Raw genomic sequence first — 20,774 nt, forward strand, 5'->3', positions numbered from 1 at the left:
ATCTTGAGCTGCAGCAACAGTCTGGAATAAAGTATGAAAGAACACAAAAACACAACACATTTTCATTTCTAAAAAAAAGAAAAATGCACAAACTAATGCAGTAAAAACTCTCTCTCCCTCTCTACAAACACACACACAGAAATAAACATTCACATAAACAGGATGATCGTGATTGATCGGTGTTGGTGATAAGTGCAGCACCTGTTCTCCTCTGGGAGTCTTTGACTCTGATGTTAACAAACTGTTGAGGGCTGATAATTACCGTGTATACCATCCATCTCATGTGTGCTCTGCCAAAAGGATGTAACACTGCTGTTGGTCACTGCCACCTCCATTTTTTCTGCCCATAATAAATGTATGCCTGTGGATCTGTTGTTGATTTTTGTTACAAATGATTGAAAGGATGAGCCTTCTTTAAAAATAACAGTTTTGATTTTCACGAGTCATCCAGTCTTTGTCTGAATAAGTCTAGCAATGGAAAGGCAAAATGCAGTGACGAAACCAAGGCTTTAAAATCTTTAAACTCAAATTTTATGTGTCAAGTAATATTTAAATCAGTTATAAATAATGAAGGGCTCTTTTTTTCTGAACACTTACTTTGTCAAAGTGTCTGTTCCAGTCTTGTTTTTCATCATTCTATATTCTGTCTTTCCCCTTGGTCATAAATCTCCCTTTCCAGGTCCTGCACTGCCGTTCTCCTTCCATCCACTAGATGTCCTGAGACTCCCTGACCTTTCTCACTCACTTGACTCTCAGGGTCGTTCTCAGTTCACTTTTTGTGTTTCCTTGCATCACATTGTTTTCTTACACATTAAAGGCCAGAAATAGACACATGCAAAGAGGAGGATAAGTTACCCCCCAAAAAAATCCTTCAGTGCATAGCATCCTTTTGGATTATTTCACATAAAATGGTACGGTATTTAGTCTTGTTCAAGAAACAATTGTTTGCATGTAGCATAAATGATTGATTATAGCTTATTGTCAGTAGTATTACTTAGTAGGGCTGCTGGATAACTTCACAAATCATAATCATGATTATTTTGATTGACACTGAGATCACGATTATTAAAAACACAATTACTAAAGCCGCATTGCATGCATTTTTCAAACTTTAACACTCTTAAAACTTCGAAAAACAAGCAATAAGTGAACAAAACATATAAATATGTTAAAGAATAACATACAATAACAACAAATAAACAAAAAGAAACACTTCCAAGGCATAAATATCAAAGCAAACACTGAATTATTTACTACATGACAAAACATATGGACTAACACTGCTTTCATTATGTTTTTAAAATCAAAAACGAACTTTGTTCTCATTCGATCTATCAGTTCATTTTACCAACTTACTGAAGTAACTGCTATCCTACTTTGGAATTGGGAGCCTTCATTTTCATACATATTGATAGCAAAGCAGATGGATTGGCCAGATTTTGTGTCTGTCCTCAGGGTAACAAGGTGGTGGCTACAGGCAGGGTTTAGTTGTGCTGGGAGCTGGCAGCAATGGTTGCTGAAGATGTATCATTTAGCTCAGATGTTGCAATAGCACAGTAGCAGTTTATCAGAATTGGAGATTAAAAGCTTTTCTTGGCAGAGAAGATGTTTTTTTCACTTCTACTGACCTGTCTCGGCACAAGTTTTTCCACAAAAAAGCTCCATCGTTCTTGAACTACAGCAGCGCTAGTCTGTTGAGCTCAGGTTACTTCCTGAGCTGTGCTTGTCTCCTACTTCATTTTGTCTTGTCGATCCAGTTGGCCCATAATTAATGTGATGGACAGAATGTTCATCCACTCACCTTCCAAACATTTTTTGAAAAGGCCTTCCCTATTCAAACACTGGGAGCTTTCCCAGAGAAATGTAAAATAAATATATGGATATCTAAGGATATATGAAACAGTCTATCTGGTGTCAGGCTAAAATACTGATCCCCTTAATGATACTTATTGACTCAAGTCCTTATTAATACTACTACTGATACTTTTCTATTGTTTGGTGAAAAAATGAAATGACAATACATTTTAAACAGAGTGGTATAAGCTCTGTAGAGCTTGAGAAAATCCTATTTTACATGGTTGAACAAACACATTTTTTATCTTCACAACAATATTTATTCCTTTATCATCAAAAAACTAAATTTTCTTTTTCTTGATGTCACATATGAACACCTCATAACATTTTATTTACATTTATTGGTAGACATTTTACTGAGCTAGCCTTGACCATCAAAATATAACTGTCAACTCATCAAGTGAGCTAGTTCACTTGTATTCAGCTGATTTTAAAAAGGACTTCAAAAAGTCATATCTAGCTAACAGGGTTTGCTACTAAGTTCAGGAGCACTTTTCGAAGCAAGTCTGTTCAGATGAGGAGAACTGTCCTGCAGCAGCTGAAGCCAGTGTTATGAGGGCATGCTACTCCCAGTGCAGGAAACTTTCTTTGCTTAACAGATAAAGGTATAACCTGAAACGCTAGATGGATGTGTTTCACACATCCTTCCATAGATGACGTTTGGGAAAGGACAAAGCCTTTGAAAAAAACACTCAGAGGGTGATTGGATGAAAGTTCTGTCTGTCACATGTTTGCGGGTCAATCAGAGCATCAAAACATGTGCTGTTGTAGCCCCAAACCGAGGTGCGCCGCTACCAACGAGTAGCCTCTTCTCGCTGCTTGCATACATCATGACTCTGCCACACCTGAAAGTACTGCCCCTCAATGCTGATTGGTCCTGTCATTTTCTAACTGGGCCCAAATGGTTCGAATGGGAGCCTTGCAAAATGGATTTGCCAGTAAGAAACATGGAAATGGGCAAATCCATCTGCTTTACAAGGTTAATGAAGGTACTGAACTATGGTTTAAGTGGCTGCACAATATTGATGTGCCTTAAGCTTATTTCCACTTTTGCGAGAACTAATTTTTTTTGTTTTTTTTTAATGATATGATAAAATGAAATTAAGTCACAGAACTCAGAAGACTTGATAGCAGTAGTAGTCGGCTAAATGTTCTTCATTCTGACCAACTGGGGAGATAGATTTTCCCATGAGGTAATGGCAACGCTACGCACAAGATCTTTATAATGTGAAGAGTGCAAAAATGCGTTCAGTATCATATGAAAATGTAACATTAGCAGGGCCAACTGGACTATGGCAGTCTAGGTATTTAATGGGAAACAATGCACATGTTTCAAAATTGATTAATAAAATCTCTTTAATAAAATAAACATTAACAAAAAATGAACAATCTGTCCTTGATATTAAAACAACTACATACTTAACATTTACTATTACTTATTTGAAGGCTGGTTCTCACCTCTCTATGTAATATCCTTGGACCGGTGAGGATCCATCAGCACTGGGTGGTTGCCAGGTAAGGAAGACATAATCCTTGTTGACGTCAGATACCTGAACGGCCAGAGGGGAGGCGGGGCCTCCCAGCACTGCAGCAGAAGCATCTGTAGCATAATGTGTGATATGTCAGATATTGAGGTAAAACATTCTGGGGAAGAAAGAAGAAACGGTTGCCAAAGAAAAATACTCCTCCAGGAAAATGTCAAGTACCAAAGAAAATGCAAGGAAATGAAAATGAGCTAGAATTTCATAGAGGGCTATGAGGACCTAGATACTAACAGGAAAGTGATGAGAAACCTGAAAGGAAGAGAAAAAGAAATGATGACAGAAGAATGAGAACCGAAGAAGTATGGGAAACTTTCATAGAGGAAGTATTTAAGGTCTTCCAGCTTGTGACATCCTAATATTATTCAACCCATAGCTAAATCTGTCAGTAGAGGCAGATTAACACGTTACTGAATACATTCATAATACAATCGCAGCTAGTGAATGTAATGAGATGCAGCAATGGGAGGAAAAGGAGTGATGAAATTATGCTAAGCAGATTGAAATGATTCGATATGACATGTTGCCAAACCTTTCTTGAGGCTAGGAATATTTTTTCAACAAAAGACTTAAGCTAACATCAAAATCTCTTTTCCAGTTTTAAAATTTGCATTTTTACTGTCCAGTCCTCCTGTTCCTCCTTCACTGTCATTTGTTTTTTGTGTTGCTGTGCTGCCTATTTGTGATGCAAATACAAGACTGCTGAATGAAGGAGAAAATCCATACTCAGGGAAGTTTGCTGATTCACTAATTAGTACCTCCAGCTCTGGCTGTGACCAAGCGTCTTATTAAGAGAAAGACACCCGAGGTAAGATTTTATGGAAGCTTTGCAGGAAGATTCATTTTGCATTTCAGTGTTGTCATAAACGGGTGTTTATTTATTTTTGGTTGTAAGTGCACTCAAAGTTCATGAATGATTCAGTGCACATAATACTGTGACTGTGGCAGTTAAAATGCAGTGAATCCATGAGTAAGCACTGGTATTAGACTGAAACACACTCGAGCCAATCCTTCCAGCAGATCTGTCCAGACACATTTCAAATCTTTGATGAGTCAAGTGGGAGTTGTTCTCCACTTTATTTACATGCTGCAAACAATGTGGGAGAGAAAAGAGCAGTCTGTGAAGAATATATAAAGTTTTACTGAAAAAGTTAACAAGCGCTCTACAGCGGGAGCAATTTGATGGATGGTGCAATTTTTGCCTGTATGACTCAGCCTAGTTTGCTGACAGGAAATGAAAGCAGAGCCAAAATCTGGAGAATACAAATTGTGTTATGAGTGAAGGTTTCAGTCAAAACACTGTTCATCCAGCTGGGGACAACAAATGATGATTCCATCTACAAAAGCACTGGCGCTTTGTCATGGGAGGTCACTTCTAAGTGTTATCTGAAAAGACTAAAAAGCTCATTTCAGAATAAAACATGTCACTTCAGATGTACTTTGGTTGGCCATTAGAGAGAGTTGTAAAAGTGAAATGAGAGCAAAACGCTGGTCTTCATTTCAACTAAGCAGAATCCATCAAGCAACACAGACTAGGAAATGGTCAAATGCACAGTTAAAAGATGGTAAATGGAGCTCTTGATAAGAATGTTTTGCAAAACTGCTACAATCTAAACTATATCTAAATGTGAAAGTCAGAACAAGAAGAGTTTTTTATTGAAAATCTCCACGCTGGACACAGCTGAGGCTACAGGCACTATGTTTTCTGTCCACCTGTCTTTCTGTCCACCTGGGCCATTCTTTTGAATGCAATATCGCAAGATTGCTTTGACAAACTTTCTTCAAACGTTGCACACTCTGACTCAAATATGAACTGATTAAATTTTGGAGGTCATAGCTCCAAGGTTAAGGTCACAAGGCCTTATGGTCAGACCTCCTTTAGGCATTTCTACAAATCATAATACCACAGAAAACACCACAGCTCTTCTTCTTGACCCACCACTGTAGTCCAGCAGCTGGATACCTACTGAGACAGGTATCCAATTGGGGCAACTGTGGCTCAGTAAGTAGAGTCAGTCATCTTGCAATCCAAAGATGTTGAGTTTGATCTCAGCTCCAACAGTAACATGTTTTTGTGCCCTTTGGGCAAGACACTTAACCCCTATTTGCTCCCAGTGCTCCATCGGTGGTGTGTGTAGGCATGGGTGCATTTGAATGGGATTATCTAACACTGATGGGATATTCTCCACAGCAACCTCTGCCATCAGTGTGTGAATGAGTATGGCCTACAGTGTAAAAGTGCTTTAAGTAATCAAACAACAAGAAAGGCACCATATACAAGCTCAATTTCATTTAAAGTTTACCAAATACTGCAGTTAAGACTGTTAATATTTGGAATATGAAGTACCAGGAGGTAAAATCTTTGACCAGTGTGACAAGGACAACATAGGGCATCTCAGCTACCAACTGGGTAGAACCTGCACCCCAAGAAGGGGTTTTCCCTGTTAGTAAAAGCCTCATTAAAACATAAACTTCCTCTGGACTCAATAAACATGGGGAAGGAGATTTTGCCCCTCTCTTCTTTGCAGAAATATTTTAATTCAGCCAAAAATTAGGCTTTTTCAGCATGAAAGGCCTGTTTAAGGTCATGCCATGACATCTTAATTGGATTTAATTCCAGGCTTTGAATAGGCCACTCCAAAAACATTTATTTTGAGTTTTTAAGTCATTCATAGGTGCACCTGCTGGTGTGTTTCAGATCACTGTCCTGCTGCATAACCCAAGTGTGCTTGAGCTTGAGGTCACAAACTGATGGCTGGACATTCTTCTTCAGGATTTCCTGGTAGAGAGCAGAATTCATGGTTCTATCAATTACTGCAAGTTGTCCAGGTCCTAGGGTGGCAAAGCAGCCCCACAGCATCACACTACCACCACCATGTTTGACTGTTGGTATGATGTTCTTTTTTTGAAATGCTGTGTAAGTTCAACTCCTGATCCAACAGGATGCACACCTTCCAAAAGTTCAACTTTTGTCTTGTCAGTAGACAGAATATTTTCTCACAAGTCTTGGAGGTCATCAAGAGGTTTTTCTGGCAAATGTGAGACAAGTCTGTGACCTTTTTAGTTAGCAGTGGTTTTGACCTTGGAGCTCTCCTATGGTTGTGTTGTTCCACATCTCTTTCTCATTGTTGAATCATGAACACTACACTGACCTTAACTGAGTCAAGTGAGGCCTGCAGGTCTTAAGATGTTGTTCTGGGTTCTTTTGTGACCTCCAGGGTGCACTCTTGTTGTATTTTTGTAGGCTGGCCATTCCTTGGAAGGTTCATCACTGTTAAAAGTTTTCTTCATTTGTGGAAAATGGCTCTCACGTTGGGTCGCTGGACTCCCAAAGTCTTAAAAACAGCTTTGTTTCTTATCTGTTGTTGAATTTCTTAAGATGGCAGCATGATGTGTTGCTTTTTGAAATCTTTTAGCCAAAAATGTGATACATTACAGTTAATTCATGATTCAACAAGGGGTGCAATTCCATTTTTGAAATAGGGCCAGGAAGGGTTGGATGGTGTTTTTCCTTTACTAAATGAAACAATCACATAAAAACTGCATCTTTTATTACTCATGTAATCTTGGTCTATAATGAAAAGTTGTTTGTTGATCTCAAATGCTGAAGTGTGACAAATATGCAAAATATTTTCAAGTTCCCCATCTCCTAATATATGCATACATCAATACATACACTTAAATCAGTAAAATATACCTCACAAAGGTAAAATATGGTATAAGGAAGGATCTGCATGATTCATGTAGGGAAAAACGCTTTCATACAGTCTCTCACCTTGGACATAGACATAAGCGCTGTGCTCCTTCAATCCATCAATGGTCTTCAGTCGTACAGTGTAAAAACCTTCATGCTCCTTGTGTGCAGTCTTTAAAGTGATCAAGGTCATGTTGTCAACAGTCTTAATGTCCACAGAGTTGGACTGAAGCAGCAGTATGCCTGGAGAATGACAAACATGAACTGGCCATCACCTAAAGCGCAAACACAGCTGGCTCATATTGCTCATCTTTAATAGCTCTTACCATCTCTGAACCAGCTGACATCCTGCTGAGAGGGCGGCAGGGCTGAGGTGAAGGTACACTGCAGGGTGAGGCTGTTACCTTCCTTCACCCAGGTTGGAGGGAAGGCGTATTCAAAGTGGGCTTCTTCTTCAAAGTATGAGGCTGGAGGACAGGTAGTGAGTTGAAAAGATGTGAAAGAAAGATAAGATTTCATCTGAATACAATCATTTTCCTTCACTGATGCAGGGCAAAGATAAACTTAATAAAAAAGTAGGTCCACCCCAAAACACAGCCTTCCAGCAGGAGGAAAAAATATTCCATATGGTAACAATCTGGATGGGTGTTGGTATTTAAAATAGCACAGACCCCTTTAGAATGAAATAAAGTATGACAGGTAAAAAGGTAGGAAGTAGAGGGTGTATGGGAGTAGCTGCTGGGAGGAAGTATGCTGATTCCTTGTGATATGAAATGAAAGCTCTTCCATCATTTCTACAGCTCTGCTACCAAAACCTACTCAGAAAAGCTCTGATTTCTCTCATACCTTGACTACGTTCTCTTGGCAAGATAGTGGTAACATCTTCCCTCAAACTCTCTCACTGGTGAAACTGAACAAAGCAGCGTTGTCCTCATCAACCAAAACTGACTATCTTTCACAGACTTCCACCATCATAATAGACAAAGACCCTCTAATTCATCTAAAAGACAAAGGACAGACAGGAGAGGCAATCCCTTGAGGAAACAACAGACGACAGAAGGAGAGCTGAAAATGTGACAATTTTTTTTTTGAGGGAACAATTCCTGACAAGTTATTCCTTCAGCTACTGCCATTTCTCACTTGTCAAAGCACTGGAGCGATGCAATCTGGAAGTGAGATGTATGTGTGTCGTGGGGGCTCATCAAATCCCATTCTCAGGGATGAATCTGAGGGAGAGTGACATGATTTTTATAATTATCTGGTTCTACTTAGCAGTCCAGGCAATTACCAGAATGTGGGTATAGCTTTAACCACGTCCAATGCTTAAATCTTTTCCACATCATTAAAATTCTCCACAAATACTTTCCTCAGAAAAGTGATAGTTTTGATTGCTTTGTTTGTTCAGGAGCTTAAGCTGGAAAATTTCTTCAGTCTCACATGAAATAATTAAGCATTACTTACACCAAAATGGCAGCATGCAATCCTTGAGCACATTCTGACAGAAAGTAGGCCCTGATAGCTTAACACTCTGATAATACTTTATTCAAACTGACTGAACTTTTATTCTTTACATGTGTAGGAAGTGTATTGTATTGATCTGTTCAAATGTAACACTTGCAGAGGTGTTTCTGCAACATACAGGCGAAGGTTCAGAGTAAGGAAGAAATCCCTCAGGTGTAAGATCCAGGCAAGCTCCCACAGAAATGATGGAGCCCTGAAAGGTCAAGTGAGTGGACGCTGCCTGAATCTGATATATTCATATCATTACATGATCTTTGGCTTTAATTTGCCTGATTAAGTTTGTGACGTGGGCTTTACTGGAATCACACAGTAAACAAACAACTGCAAGTGCTGTAATTATCAACAGCACTAGACCTGGGAAATTAATCAAAAATTAGATCAAATTGCAATATGGCCTGCTGCAATTTTGAAATCGCAGAAGTTGCAATATTTCTGTAACCTTAAACTTGACTCAAAATACTGGTTTAAAACTTTCTTTTTGCAGCAAGGATGTTACGCATATTATGCATATTTGCATATCATGCAAACCTTCAATACCCATTTTTTAGAATAGTCTACAAAAAAAATCAAAATTTCTTCATTTTGTACTTTTTTTTTATTGAATGTGAGGATGACATAAAAATTAACATTTCCTTCAATACAATAATTCCTATCCAATTTGCAATATGAGTCAAAATCATTACAATTAGGTATTTTTTCAAAGTTTTTCAACCCTTGTTAAGTCGAATATTGTGTTGGTTATAATATGTACTGATTATTTCTTGTGTTTGTTGGAAAATACATAAGATTAGGAACTTAAGTAATGATCGCATATCAAATCCCATTATTGGGGAAAAATTTGCAATTAGATTATTTTCCCAAATTGTTCAGCCCTAAGCAGCGCTATGGCTTTCTTGGTTACCTTATTGACTTTGACATTAATAATAGCAGTTTAGGAGGTAAGGGTACAAAAAACAAATAGCATGTAGATACTGTGTTATTGACTAAATATGTATTCTTACATGAATAAAGAATTAATCTTTTCCTCCACTAATTATCTATACTGCTTGTCCTGGGATGCAAAGGGCTAAAGCCAATCCCTCCCCTTTTGTCGAGAGGGAGGGTACACCATGCAAATTGACAAAATCATACCTACAGTCAATTTTGAGCCACCAATCAGCCAAACAAGCACGTCTTTGGGCTATTTTAGGAAGGCAAAGAACTTTGAAAGAACCCATGCACAGTCGAGATGCACAATATTCAATTTTTTGCTGATATTCGATATGCTAATACTGATTTTAGTACCTACTGATGCTGGTGTCAACGGTCCCACCTAAAACTCTATAAACATATTCATATATACATATGGTTGATATTTACACCTGATACATTGGTAGTAAATATCAGCAGAAATGTTCATGTCTGCCAAAAACAATAATTCACTAATAAGCTATTAACTTCAGCTACAGATATCATTCAGAGGATATAATGCATCCACAGTGCACAGGGATGCAAACTCCACACAGAGAGGTCCTTTCTAGGAAACCACTCACTGTTAGGTGACAGCGTGAACCACTGCACCGCCATGCAGCAGCAAAAAGAGAATTCAAATAAAAATAAATATCAATTTTATTTAGGTTTTATAAGGTTTTTGTGGCCTCTAAGCCTGAAGGGAACCACTAAAAACATATCTACAGGTTGATCTCGGTCAGTCAATTTTATCTCAGCTTAAAAGATATTTCAACGTAAATGATAAAAGGCATTGTTTGGTTAGCCTCTCATTCTTGAACTGGTTTGCAAGACTCATATTTTTGCTGCATGATGGCCTAGGGTTAGTGCTGTTGCCTCACAACAAGAAGGCTCCTGATTGGAATCCTGGTCAGATAGGGCCTTTAAGGGTGGAGTCTGCATGCATGGGCTCTCTACAAGTACTCCAGCCTCCTCCCAGTCCTAAAAACAAACTTGGTGGGTTTATTGGTGACTCTAAATTAGCTGTATGTTTGAATGTGCATGGTTGACATGTCCAAGATGTACAGCACCCTTAACAGGACAAGCACTGTAGATAATGGATGGATATTTTTCATATCTAAAAGCTATTTTAAAAATCACTGAAGCTTCATGTAACAGTCTTGAACATCATCCTTTGTTCTGTCTGGCAGCAATCACAGTGAAAAGCAGTCACTACACTGTTTCAGATCGAGACTGCAGCATCATTTTGTTTACGTTGACTTTACTCACAACACCTAAACAGCAAGCTTGTAATATGAGCTCTGCTTACTCTCTCAGCTTGGACTAGTCACAGCTGTATGATATAAAATGCATAACTGCATTTCTGAGAATGCCACCAAATCAAGTTTGTAACTGTGTAGATTCAACGGCCCTAAGTGGGAAGAAATGGCTTGATTTTAAGTTACATGGACCAGTGAGAGTGGCTTCAGCTATTACTAAGTGGTCATATTTTTCTAGGATTTTAATCATCTTCTTTACAAGCAAGACTCTTAGAGAGTTTATTTACCAACCAATGACTGGTTGCACCAAAACATGTCTATTGTTAAAGTGTGGCAATAAACTTGAAATGTGTATTTCCAACATTTATAGTAGCAGTAGTGAAGTAGTGTAGCAGCAAAACAAAGCCCTACACTTGCACCAGAACTGAAAGTGTGCCCACGGAGTTTACATTTTTCCTGATGGAGATTATCCGGAGAACGGGGTGCTCAGAGATTGAAAGGAGGATGACGTGGAGCAGCACGACACCTACAGCCAGTGTGGAGGAGGCAGAGACGGCATTGTGCGAAAAGGCGGAAGCGGGGCAAACAAGCCAGGCTGCTGGCTAGGCTAAGAGCTGCCCCACACAAACCTGTCATACCAAGCTTCTTTCTCCTGGGTGCCCGCTCCCTCGCCAGCAAGATGGATGATGTAAGGCTGCGGATTTCTAACCACCACTTGGATGACTGTGTTTGCTGCTAGAGAAGAGACTGCCAAATGTAATTTCATTGTGTTTTTACAATGCAATGACAATAAATGACTATCTATCTATCTATCTATCTATCTATCTATCTATCTATCTATCTATCTATCTATCTATCTATCTATCTATCTATCTATCCCCTTATAAACCCTGTACAATGATTCTAGATTGACAGGAATTAATCCTTGTGATTTCAGTAGGAAAAAATCAAAGGGTCACCTTCATTCTACTGTGATATAAAATTTCTAGATTATAAAGTTCAGCAGTGACCTTTAAAAATGCCTTGCTCGTGGTTTTCTGAGTTGTAAAGCAGTCTCTGGCTGAGACTGCTTCCCTACATCAAAGTCAAAAAAGATAGTGAGTACAATGTCCTCTTTGTCAAAGTCACATTGTGATCCATTTCTTTAGCCTTCAACAATGCCATGCCACCTCTGCTTTTCCTTCTGATATCTGCAAAATGAAAAAGGTTATCTTTGAACTAACAGCCAATGCTAATGTTTTCCTGTTTATAGAAGAATATATTGTGGAGGATGATCCAGGCCAAAGAGTGCCACAGCCATTATGAGATGCACTATAGCTTGGAGCAAAATGGATTAAATCCCTGGCTGTCCCTGAAATGAAATATACATGTCTGTTGTTGCTGCTCACTTGGAAGCCAGTGTTTCTATCCCTGCAGCAACTACCCCACGAATACTCTTACTTAACACCCGTGCATCCAAAGACATGGACACCTACACAGAAACATAAAGTCCCATGTAAAACAAATGCTGTCAATATGCTGCTCCCTTTCTATCCATCCATATCTGTTTTTATGAAGTGCAGCATGCACAGCAGAGTGTTGTGTCACTGCCTTCAAAGCCTCACAGCCCTCCCTCGTTTACCGGTGGAGGGAAGAAACTTCAAAGGGTGGCAGAGAAATGAAAGGGGACATTTTTCATTAGGCCCTGGCGTGAAACTTACCGCGGGTCTCTGAACCAGCCATGGCTCCATGATATGCTGAATTGCAGAGAGACAGAGCAGTAGAGCAGTAATGCAGGACAGATTGAAGAGAGACGGGGAGGGTCATAGATGGAGACAGAAACACAGGCAGATATTGTGAAATTGAAGGGGCACAAGGTTGAGAGAAACAGCAGTCAAATATAACTTGGCAACAGCACATTCATGTCACATCAAATATTCCCTTTCACCTATTTTCAACAACGGGAGAAAGTCTATGAAATATAGATGGCACAGAGAGGAGTTGAAGTGTTTCATTAAAGCTCTCACCATCTAATTTATCTACAATATTCAGTAACTTCACTGTCAGGAACTGCTTTCAACAAAAGACGGGTCAACACTACTATAAATTTGATGTCTTAGCAGCTTCAGGACCATGACACTTTATATATTTCACTATTCAAGACAGTGTCAGCCCCCCTCACAAATGCATGGATGATTCATTATGTTGCAAAATACAGAGTAAAACTTAATGCTGACTTAACTGCCTAAGATTTCTGAGGCCACTAATTTTTGAAATCAAAAATTGGAAATACTAGCCCGTAGCAAGAAGCTATTCAATGAGCTGATGTCCACGTATCAAATTTGAGCACTAATCAGCTAACAAAGAAAACAAACACATTGTTATCTTATGTTTGTCATAAGGTAGAGATGCTTGAAATTCATTTAAAAGTTACAGTGTTTGATTATTACAGAGGTGGCTTGGCATGTGGATACTGAAAACATAAAAGCCCATTTCAGCCACTTATAAAAGATAAAATATGAATGACAGGCAATTATTTTTTTAAGACAGGATTTAAGACAGTTGGTCACAATTATGGAATAAATAAGTTGAAACTGTGAGCAAGCAAGTCATAATTATGATAAAAGTCAGAAGTTTGAATTTTGTCTTAAAGCTTGGACTTTTTTTTATCTCATGACAATCTCATAATTTTGACTTTCTTTCTCATGTTCAGGATTTATTTTCTCAGAATTTTGAGCGTTATCTCAGAATTTGCAATTTTCTCAGAATTTAGCCTTTTTCCTCATCATTTTGGCCTTTTAGTCTCATATTTGCAACATTTTTTTCTTCAGAATTTTGACTATCACATAATTAAGATTTTTTAAATCTCATAACCTGGCCTCTTCTCTCACTATTATGAGTGACCATCTCATAATTTGAGTTTAATCACATAGTTATGAATTACTTTCTTATAATTTGGACTTTTTTCAATCTCATAATTATGACTTAAAATTTCAGAATTTCAACTGTTTACCACATAATTATGACTTATCTTACGTTTTTGACATTTTTTCTCAGAATTTAGACTGTATGTCAGAATTTTGAATTTTTTTGATCTCATTATTTTGACATTTATCTAATAATAATGACGAACTATATCTCAGAATTTCAACTTTTCCTCATGATTTTGACTTTTTCTTCAAAAAATCTCATATTTATATATATATATTTCCTCATGATTTAATTTTTAATGTATAGTTATGACTTTAAATGTCATATATATAACTACTTTCTCTAACTTGGACTTTTTTTCATAATTATGACTTTTAAATCTCATAATTATGATTTTTTATCTCATAATTTTTATTTTTTTAATCTCAGAGCTATGAGTAATAACACTATTGTTTCAACATTTTATATAATAATTATGACTTACTATATCTAATTATTTAACTTTATGTCTCAGAATTTTGAGTTTGTCTCGGAATTTTGTCTTTATTTGTCATAATTAGAATTTTTACTACATTTCTCATCATTATTTATTTTCTCTTACAATTCTGACTTTTTTTCCTCATGATTTTGACTTTTATCTCATAACCATGATTGACTTACTTTCTCATAATTCTGACTCCTATTCTCATGATTATGGCTTTTTAGTCTTACAATTTTGATTAATCTAATGAGTTACTGTAACTCAGAATTTCTACCATTATATCAGAATTGTGTTTTTTCTTCATACTTTCAACTTTTCACATCATAATTATGGCTTTTTATTTTATAATATCCATTAAAGATTTTTGTTTCTTTCTTTTTCTTTAAAGAATTGCTTTTCTTTACTTTTGGTTAAGTATGCAGAAACGTGCTTCCATAGAAAAAGCTCCAGCACCAGGACAGCTAAAATGGACTAGTGAAGCATTCTTATAAGCTGAAAATGACAAACCATGGCGAGTTTATCATTATCAGGTTTATATAAATTCAGACAACAGTAACTTACCCCTTTCTTTTTCAATCAAAGTTACCACTGAAGCGTCCAAAATGTCGTGAAAAATCGCACCTGATGTAATGAGCTAACGGTAGGGGGCGGTTAAACTTTACTGACGTGAGCTACAGGGAAGTGCAGAGACTTTTAGCCATTAAAAATTTGGGCTAGCTAGTTTTTTTTTTCGATGAATGAAGTTTTGCAATTTGTTCAGAAAAAAGGGATTCTCGCGAATGAAAGTCTACACGACTAGGAGGTTGTAGAGACGTTGAAAAGCAAGCCCAATGGGAGGAAAATTCGTGGACTAGCCGTTGAGTAGCTGTCCAGAGAAGCTAACACCTTAGCAGCTGTAAGGTGTTGGGCAGGTATGCTGGCATGTTATACACCGTAAAATTCACAGTATCTGGAGGAGCAGTTGAAAAAGTACACGTTTAAAAACCTTTAATTTTTTCCTTTTTTGACTCAATATCTGTGCTGAAAATGCAGGACGCTGGAAACTGCCAGAGACAAACCTACCTGCTGGAGTACTAAAGACTGCAGAGATATCCTGGGTTCAACTTCAATAATGGCTGAGGTCAGCTAACAGTGAGTACACTTAATTTCTTTGTTTTATCACTAGTTTCGCGGCTGTCCATCACTGCAACAGTGAGGTGTCATTGTTGTGGCTATGGTGATGTTGGTTGCACGCATATGACGTTCACAGCCCGTTGTGCTGTTTATTGTTTGGCAAGTGCTTTCATACTTCTGCTGGTTCATAATAGAAAGTTTCCTGTCAGCTTTGCTGGTTTTGAGTCATACTTGAACTGCAGTATTTGGACTGCATTTGTGAAAAAAGTTTCATCTCAATATTGTGGGAGTGATTTATAAAACTTCACCTCAGTGGCAGTTCTTAAATTCCCTTTTAAAGGTGAGAGGCTTTATATAACAAGCTTCCATAAAGGCCAAGTATTTTTGACCTTACCATAAAAAATTATCCCCTGCGTTTTGAAAAGATTAATTTGGCTTGGACATATTTTTTTGACATTTTTTCATCTGCATGAACAAATTTAATCTGTTAGAGATTTGACTAAATGTATGGTTTAATTGATTTATGTACTGTTTAAGTTTGAATATCAGTTACTAAGTTAGAACAAAAGTTTGATTTCTATGAATGCTTTAGCATCAGTAGAACCTAAAACAGTCATTTATGTCATCCCTACGCAGTGAAATTGTGATTTTGGGTCAAATGCAGATGTTACAGTAGACCACCAGCAACGTATGTGTCAAGGATCGGATTTGTGTGTGCACCCATAATATCAGACCCATAATATTCTGCTCTGGAAATAAAAGATGCACCGATTGTGAACATTAGGGCAGATACTGATGTTTAGCTGATGCCAATACCAATATTTTTTCATCACTTCTATTCGATATAAGACTCCTAGTGTGCAAAAATTTTCTCGCATATTTGACAATCAAAACAGGTCAGATTGTGTCAAATTTGTTACATCTTCTGCTTTGTAAAAATCTCTTACTTGGAGTTAGATGTACTGGATTTCAGCATAATATTGATTGGACACACCAGATAACCTGTGGAAACTGATTTGACCTCATTTGGTTGTTTGTAAACAGGGCTGATACTGATGCTAAATGATGCATTGGTGCATCCCAACTCTAAATTTTCTTAGCACTGGTTAAATGGCCTATGATCTTGCAGCTCCGCAGATGATTTCTTCCCCCGTGATTCTGTCACTGTGTCTTAGTGTCTAATGACCACCTTAGATTCTGTAACCTATCAAATCTCTTGTATTTCACTTGTTGATTGTAATCCAAGTATGAAATGTAGTGCTTCAACATTGTGCCGGACTACACAACTACTCACAGTTGACCACAAGTGTTCCAAAAGTCACTGCTTCACCCAAGTGACTCCTGGCTATCACTTTATACTCGCCAGCATCTTCAGGAGAGCATCTGAGGATAAAAAATATCTGTGAAGAATGGAGTGGTTGAAGATTAAGCTGAAATGTAAATATATCTGTAGTGTTACAAACGTGTGCTCTTATTGCACACTTTTGTCATAGGCAGGGAGGATGCTTTTCTCTGTTGGAGTGGCTATTAAGTTAATCCCATGCAGCATAATGAAACAAAGAGATGTGGTGCCTTAACTCCAGACCACTCAGCTTAATTGACTCGCTTCATTCTTTAAATTTAGGTAATGGAGCAGACTTACAAAACAGCACCAGCATTAATTTTAATTTGACAGCCACTTTTGATCTCGTAACATTGCAATTTCCTAACTTCATGCATTAGTTCTAAGAGATCTCCAGACATTAGGGCTTTTTATTGTGCATGTTTTCTTAAAATCAGAAGCTAGGGGGCAGCAGTGCATATGCAATAGTCAATAATGCCTGTAAGATTATTAAAAAACTGCTGTGAGCTGAGAGAGGAGCAGGGAAGTAGAAGGTCTGGTAGTTGTTGTTTGGGGCTTCATTCAGAATATCCACGGCTCATGCTGGGCCTACTTGAGTGTGTGTTGCCTTAGGTAACCACCTATACCTGATAGTTCAATTGTGCATTTTGCCAATATGTAAAGCTGATATATCAGCTGTAAATATCTGCATGAATTTTAACATGAAATCTTTAAATGTCACATTTTTATTTTCAGTGTATCAAAAGTTTATGATTAACAGAGTTTCAGTGTGTTAATTAGGGATTTGAATGGTAATCCTACCTTCTAATTTCCAGTGTATTTAGACCAAACTTCTGCTGAAGATGGTAATTCCATGGTTGGTCAGACATCCTCAGGGGCCGACCGTCCTTATACCTGAAATAGATCTAAGTGTGTTCAAATTTTTTTAGAATATCAAAGCAAGGGGAACAACAAGCTGTACTTGGTTGGTTCATGACCTGGCCTACTGACTTCTTATTCAGTCTTTCACCAGTCTAATGTTGGTTGATCGACCGAATGTAGAGCAGCCAAAGGGGGCTTTGATCTCTCATTCTGTTTTGTGCTGGGCACTGTTGAGGGCAGCTTATTGGGCTCGATGGGTCCCATATGGGATGTAGAAACCCTCGGGCCTCAGGTTATGTGGATCTCAGCTTAAGTTTATGAATACTGAACATGCAGTCTGCTCATCAGCTAGTCTCTCAGCAGCTCAACCATCAAAGTCGACAGTTTGACATGTTAAAGCCATGAAAAATGTCCATATTTTCAACTGAAGGAATACGAGTCATAGGCTCATGGCTCATGGTTTTCACAAGAAAATTGTGGAGTGCAAGTCTATAATATCCAGTGATTACAACAGTAGATGTATAATTTGACACACCAGTTTAACCCTCAAAATGTATTCCTTAAATGATCTCACAATGAATTGATTATAAAGAGAGTGTTTGCAGATAATTTCCAGAATTAATGCTCCAGTTTCCTCTCTTCTTTTGATGGATTCATTTGTCTTGATGTCAACAGGGGCTGACAGCACCATCTATTGGTTTACCTGGGCATAACATTACGCCATGCATGGAACTGGAAGTTACCACCGACTTACAGTAATACCCTGTGCACTAGCAGGACTTAGCTTTATTCATGTTCCACCTGTGCAGGTCTGCCCACAGGATTGGCTGGGACCCTGCAAAACCCAGCAAATGGGACCTCCCAAATTGTGATTCATTGATGATATTGATCATGTGTGTTTGATCAGTAGCATTGGTTGCTTACAGTTTCTTTATCTTGGAGCTGAAAGTATTAATGGGTTCTGATTTTAAAATTACTCATGCCATTTTTAGCCTCCTTGTTTACGCCCATTTTTGCTGCTTTTTCACCGCTTTTTTTGCTTTTTTAGCCAATTTTTGCCACTGTTATCCCATTTCGCCACCTTTAACCCATTTTTGCTAGTCTGTAACTACTTTTCACCACTTTTTTTTTCCACTTTTTGCCATGAGGGCTGTTTTAAACTCCATGAGACGTGTTCATATTTATCAGACAGACAACTCCATGCAGGGTTAAGAAGGGTTCTTTGGCTCTACAGAGAAATACTAATGGCAAATATTCACATGAATGTGTTTGAGAAGACCGGCTATAGCTATGACTGATTTGTGTGTTAATTTATTTAAGTCTGACATAGGAGAGTAGAACAATGTTTGTGTGCCCAGCTGGTGCACTCAGCCCCTGAAGATCAGAACAAGGGTGAAGAATCATTCATTAAAATTCCACACAGCCATCTTTGGAACATTTTTTTTTCCAATATTGCTTCTAATTTGCAGTACAAACAAAAAGGGGAGCATCAAAAGATGGCAATTAAAATTTAATTAATGTCTTTTTATGATAATTTGTCACTTTCGTTGGGGATGAGTTTCTTTGAATGACTAGATGAATTCACTGATTGACACTGAGTGCACAGTATGAATATGTAACTTGTAATTTTTGCAAAGTTTTATCTTTGCGCAGCCCATACAACTTTTTATACTCTCAAATCAAGTGAAGTTAAGAAATAGATTTTAAAAAGACTCTTTAGGATGACTGAAGCCCAGAAAGATTTACGGGGACAAAAAAGTTCCTACCATGTGACCTTTGGGGGTGGACAGCCCTTGACTGTACAGGAGAATTTGACCGTCATGCCCTCCCAGACAGTGTGAGCCCTCAGAGGGATCGGAAAATCTGGGGCCTTCTGGCTCAGACGCTCCATGTACTTCATGTGGGCTGATGCCTTCATTTCTGCCTGGAGCACAGGGACATCCAGAGAATGAAAACTTTTTAAACTCTAAATAAAAACACACTAAAGATAAGAAAGGAAAACAATGTGCAGAAAATATTCTATATCTCTAGAGCAAACCTTGGTTTATAAAAGAGGCATCTAAGTCATTCAGAACTCATTTAAACAGAAAAGAGAAACAAATGAGATAAACTAGAATTCACCTTGGGTAATCTGATTGTGGAGATACATCAGAGTGAAAAAGAAAAGAATAAATCACAGTATTTAGCTAACATCTACCAACACCTTTATTTTTGTGTCTGTGTTTTTGATATCAAAGTTGTTTTAACTAGGTCACTGTTTATTTCAATACTTTACCTCCCAATTACTAGCTTAGCAGAAGAGTTCAAGTGCACAAAGGCTAGAACAGAGCTGTTGTTATCAGAGAGCAAAGATAGATTCATTTGTAACCTGGTTCCAAATGCAACTAGAGGAAGGAAATGGAACCCAAGACAGGCAGTACAGGGAACAGAAGCAGCTCTTAGGCATACTGAGATTGTAGGCAATGTCCAGATAGGACAGGGAGGCTTGAGGCTTGGCTCAGGCAAACCAGCATGGAACAAAGTAGGTTCTAAAGATAGAAGGAAGCTGGAAGTGTAGTAGGTACAGGAGGAAATAGTAAGGTGTACTAAGGCAGTAGCTCAGGCTAAGCAGGGACAGTGGATGAACTGGGAGGGTGTAGAGAAGAAGAAGCTGAGTTGGAGGGACCTTTGGATTATGGAGGATATTCGAGTGAAATTTCCATTGGGGGTTAACAGTGATGTCCTCCCTTAACCCCAGAACCTAAAGTGCTGGGTTCAGAGGGACCCACCATGCCCATTCTGCTCAGGGTCAGCAACTTTGAGGCACATTTTGACAGGGTGTAAGGCCAGTTTGTCACAAGGTAGATATACATGGCAGCATAACAGGGTTCTGAAAATTTAGGAGCTGGAATTGAAAACAGAAGGCAGAAGCACCAGCCAGGCCAGCTAAAGGGTGCTAAGATCTGGGAGATGCAGTAAAAATTGGGAGGGAAACTTGAACTTAATTTATAGTTTATTTTATGAGGCTGACAGTTCCATTGGAGGATTATGAAAGGAATAAGCTTAGATAATCAGATTAAGGAGCAGAACATGAATAGCGAGGGTTCGTACAGTAGAACTGGGGTGTAGAGGGTTCATAGCAGAAGACAAGGGCCACTCAGTGGATTTTGATCAGGAGGAACAATGGGTGGTAGTTGTACTTATGAGTCATGCGAGGGTAGGTAGAAGGTTTGATGTAGAGCGTCAGCCTAGTCTGGCGGGGGGTGAGTAC

The 20,774-nt window shown here is 38.3% G+C and overlaps 1 protein-coding gene across 2 annotated transcripts in view; it reads right to left on the bottom strand.

Moving 5' to 3' along the window:
• The window catches only part of myom3 (myomesin 3), a 95,611-nt gene that overhangs the window by 56,582 nt on the left and 18,255 nt on the right, over positions 1-20,774 (bottom strand). For both annotated transcript variants that reach the window (XR_005992239.1, XM_041794033.1), the window contains exons 5-11: positions 19,291-19,448; positions 17,465-17,557; positions 16,616-16,704; positions 12,518-12,553; positions 7,416-7,556; positions 7,171-7,332; positions 3,313-3,454 (exon numbers count right to left, since the gene is read on the bottom strand). Coding sequence is in view for 1 of the 2 variants with exons in the window: in XM_041794033.1 (XP_041649967.1) it covers positions 3,313-3,454; positions 7,171-7,332; positions 7,416-7,556; positions 12,518-12,553; positions 16,616-16,704; positions 17,465-17,557; positions 19,291-19,448 (821 nt within the window). In the remaining variant the exon portion in view is untranslated. The remainder of the gene's footprint in view (positions 1-3,312; positions 3,455-7,170; positions 7,333-7,415; positions 7,557-12,517; positions 12,554-16,615; positions 16,705-17,464; positions 17,558-19,290; positions 19,449-20,774) is intronic.

This window comes from Cheilinus undulatus, linkage group 8 (genome assembly GCF_018320785.1).
Source record: "Cheilinus undulatus linkage group 8, ASM1832078v1, whole genome shotgun sequence".
Taxonomy (NCBI): Eukaryota; Metazoa; Chordata; class Actinopteri; order Labriformes; family Labridae; genus Cheilinus; species Cheilinus undulatus.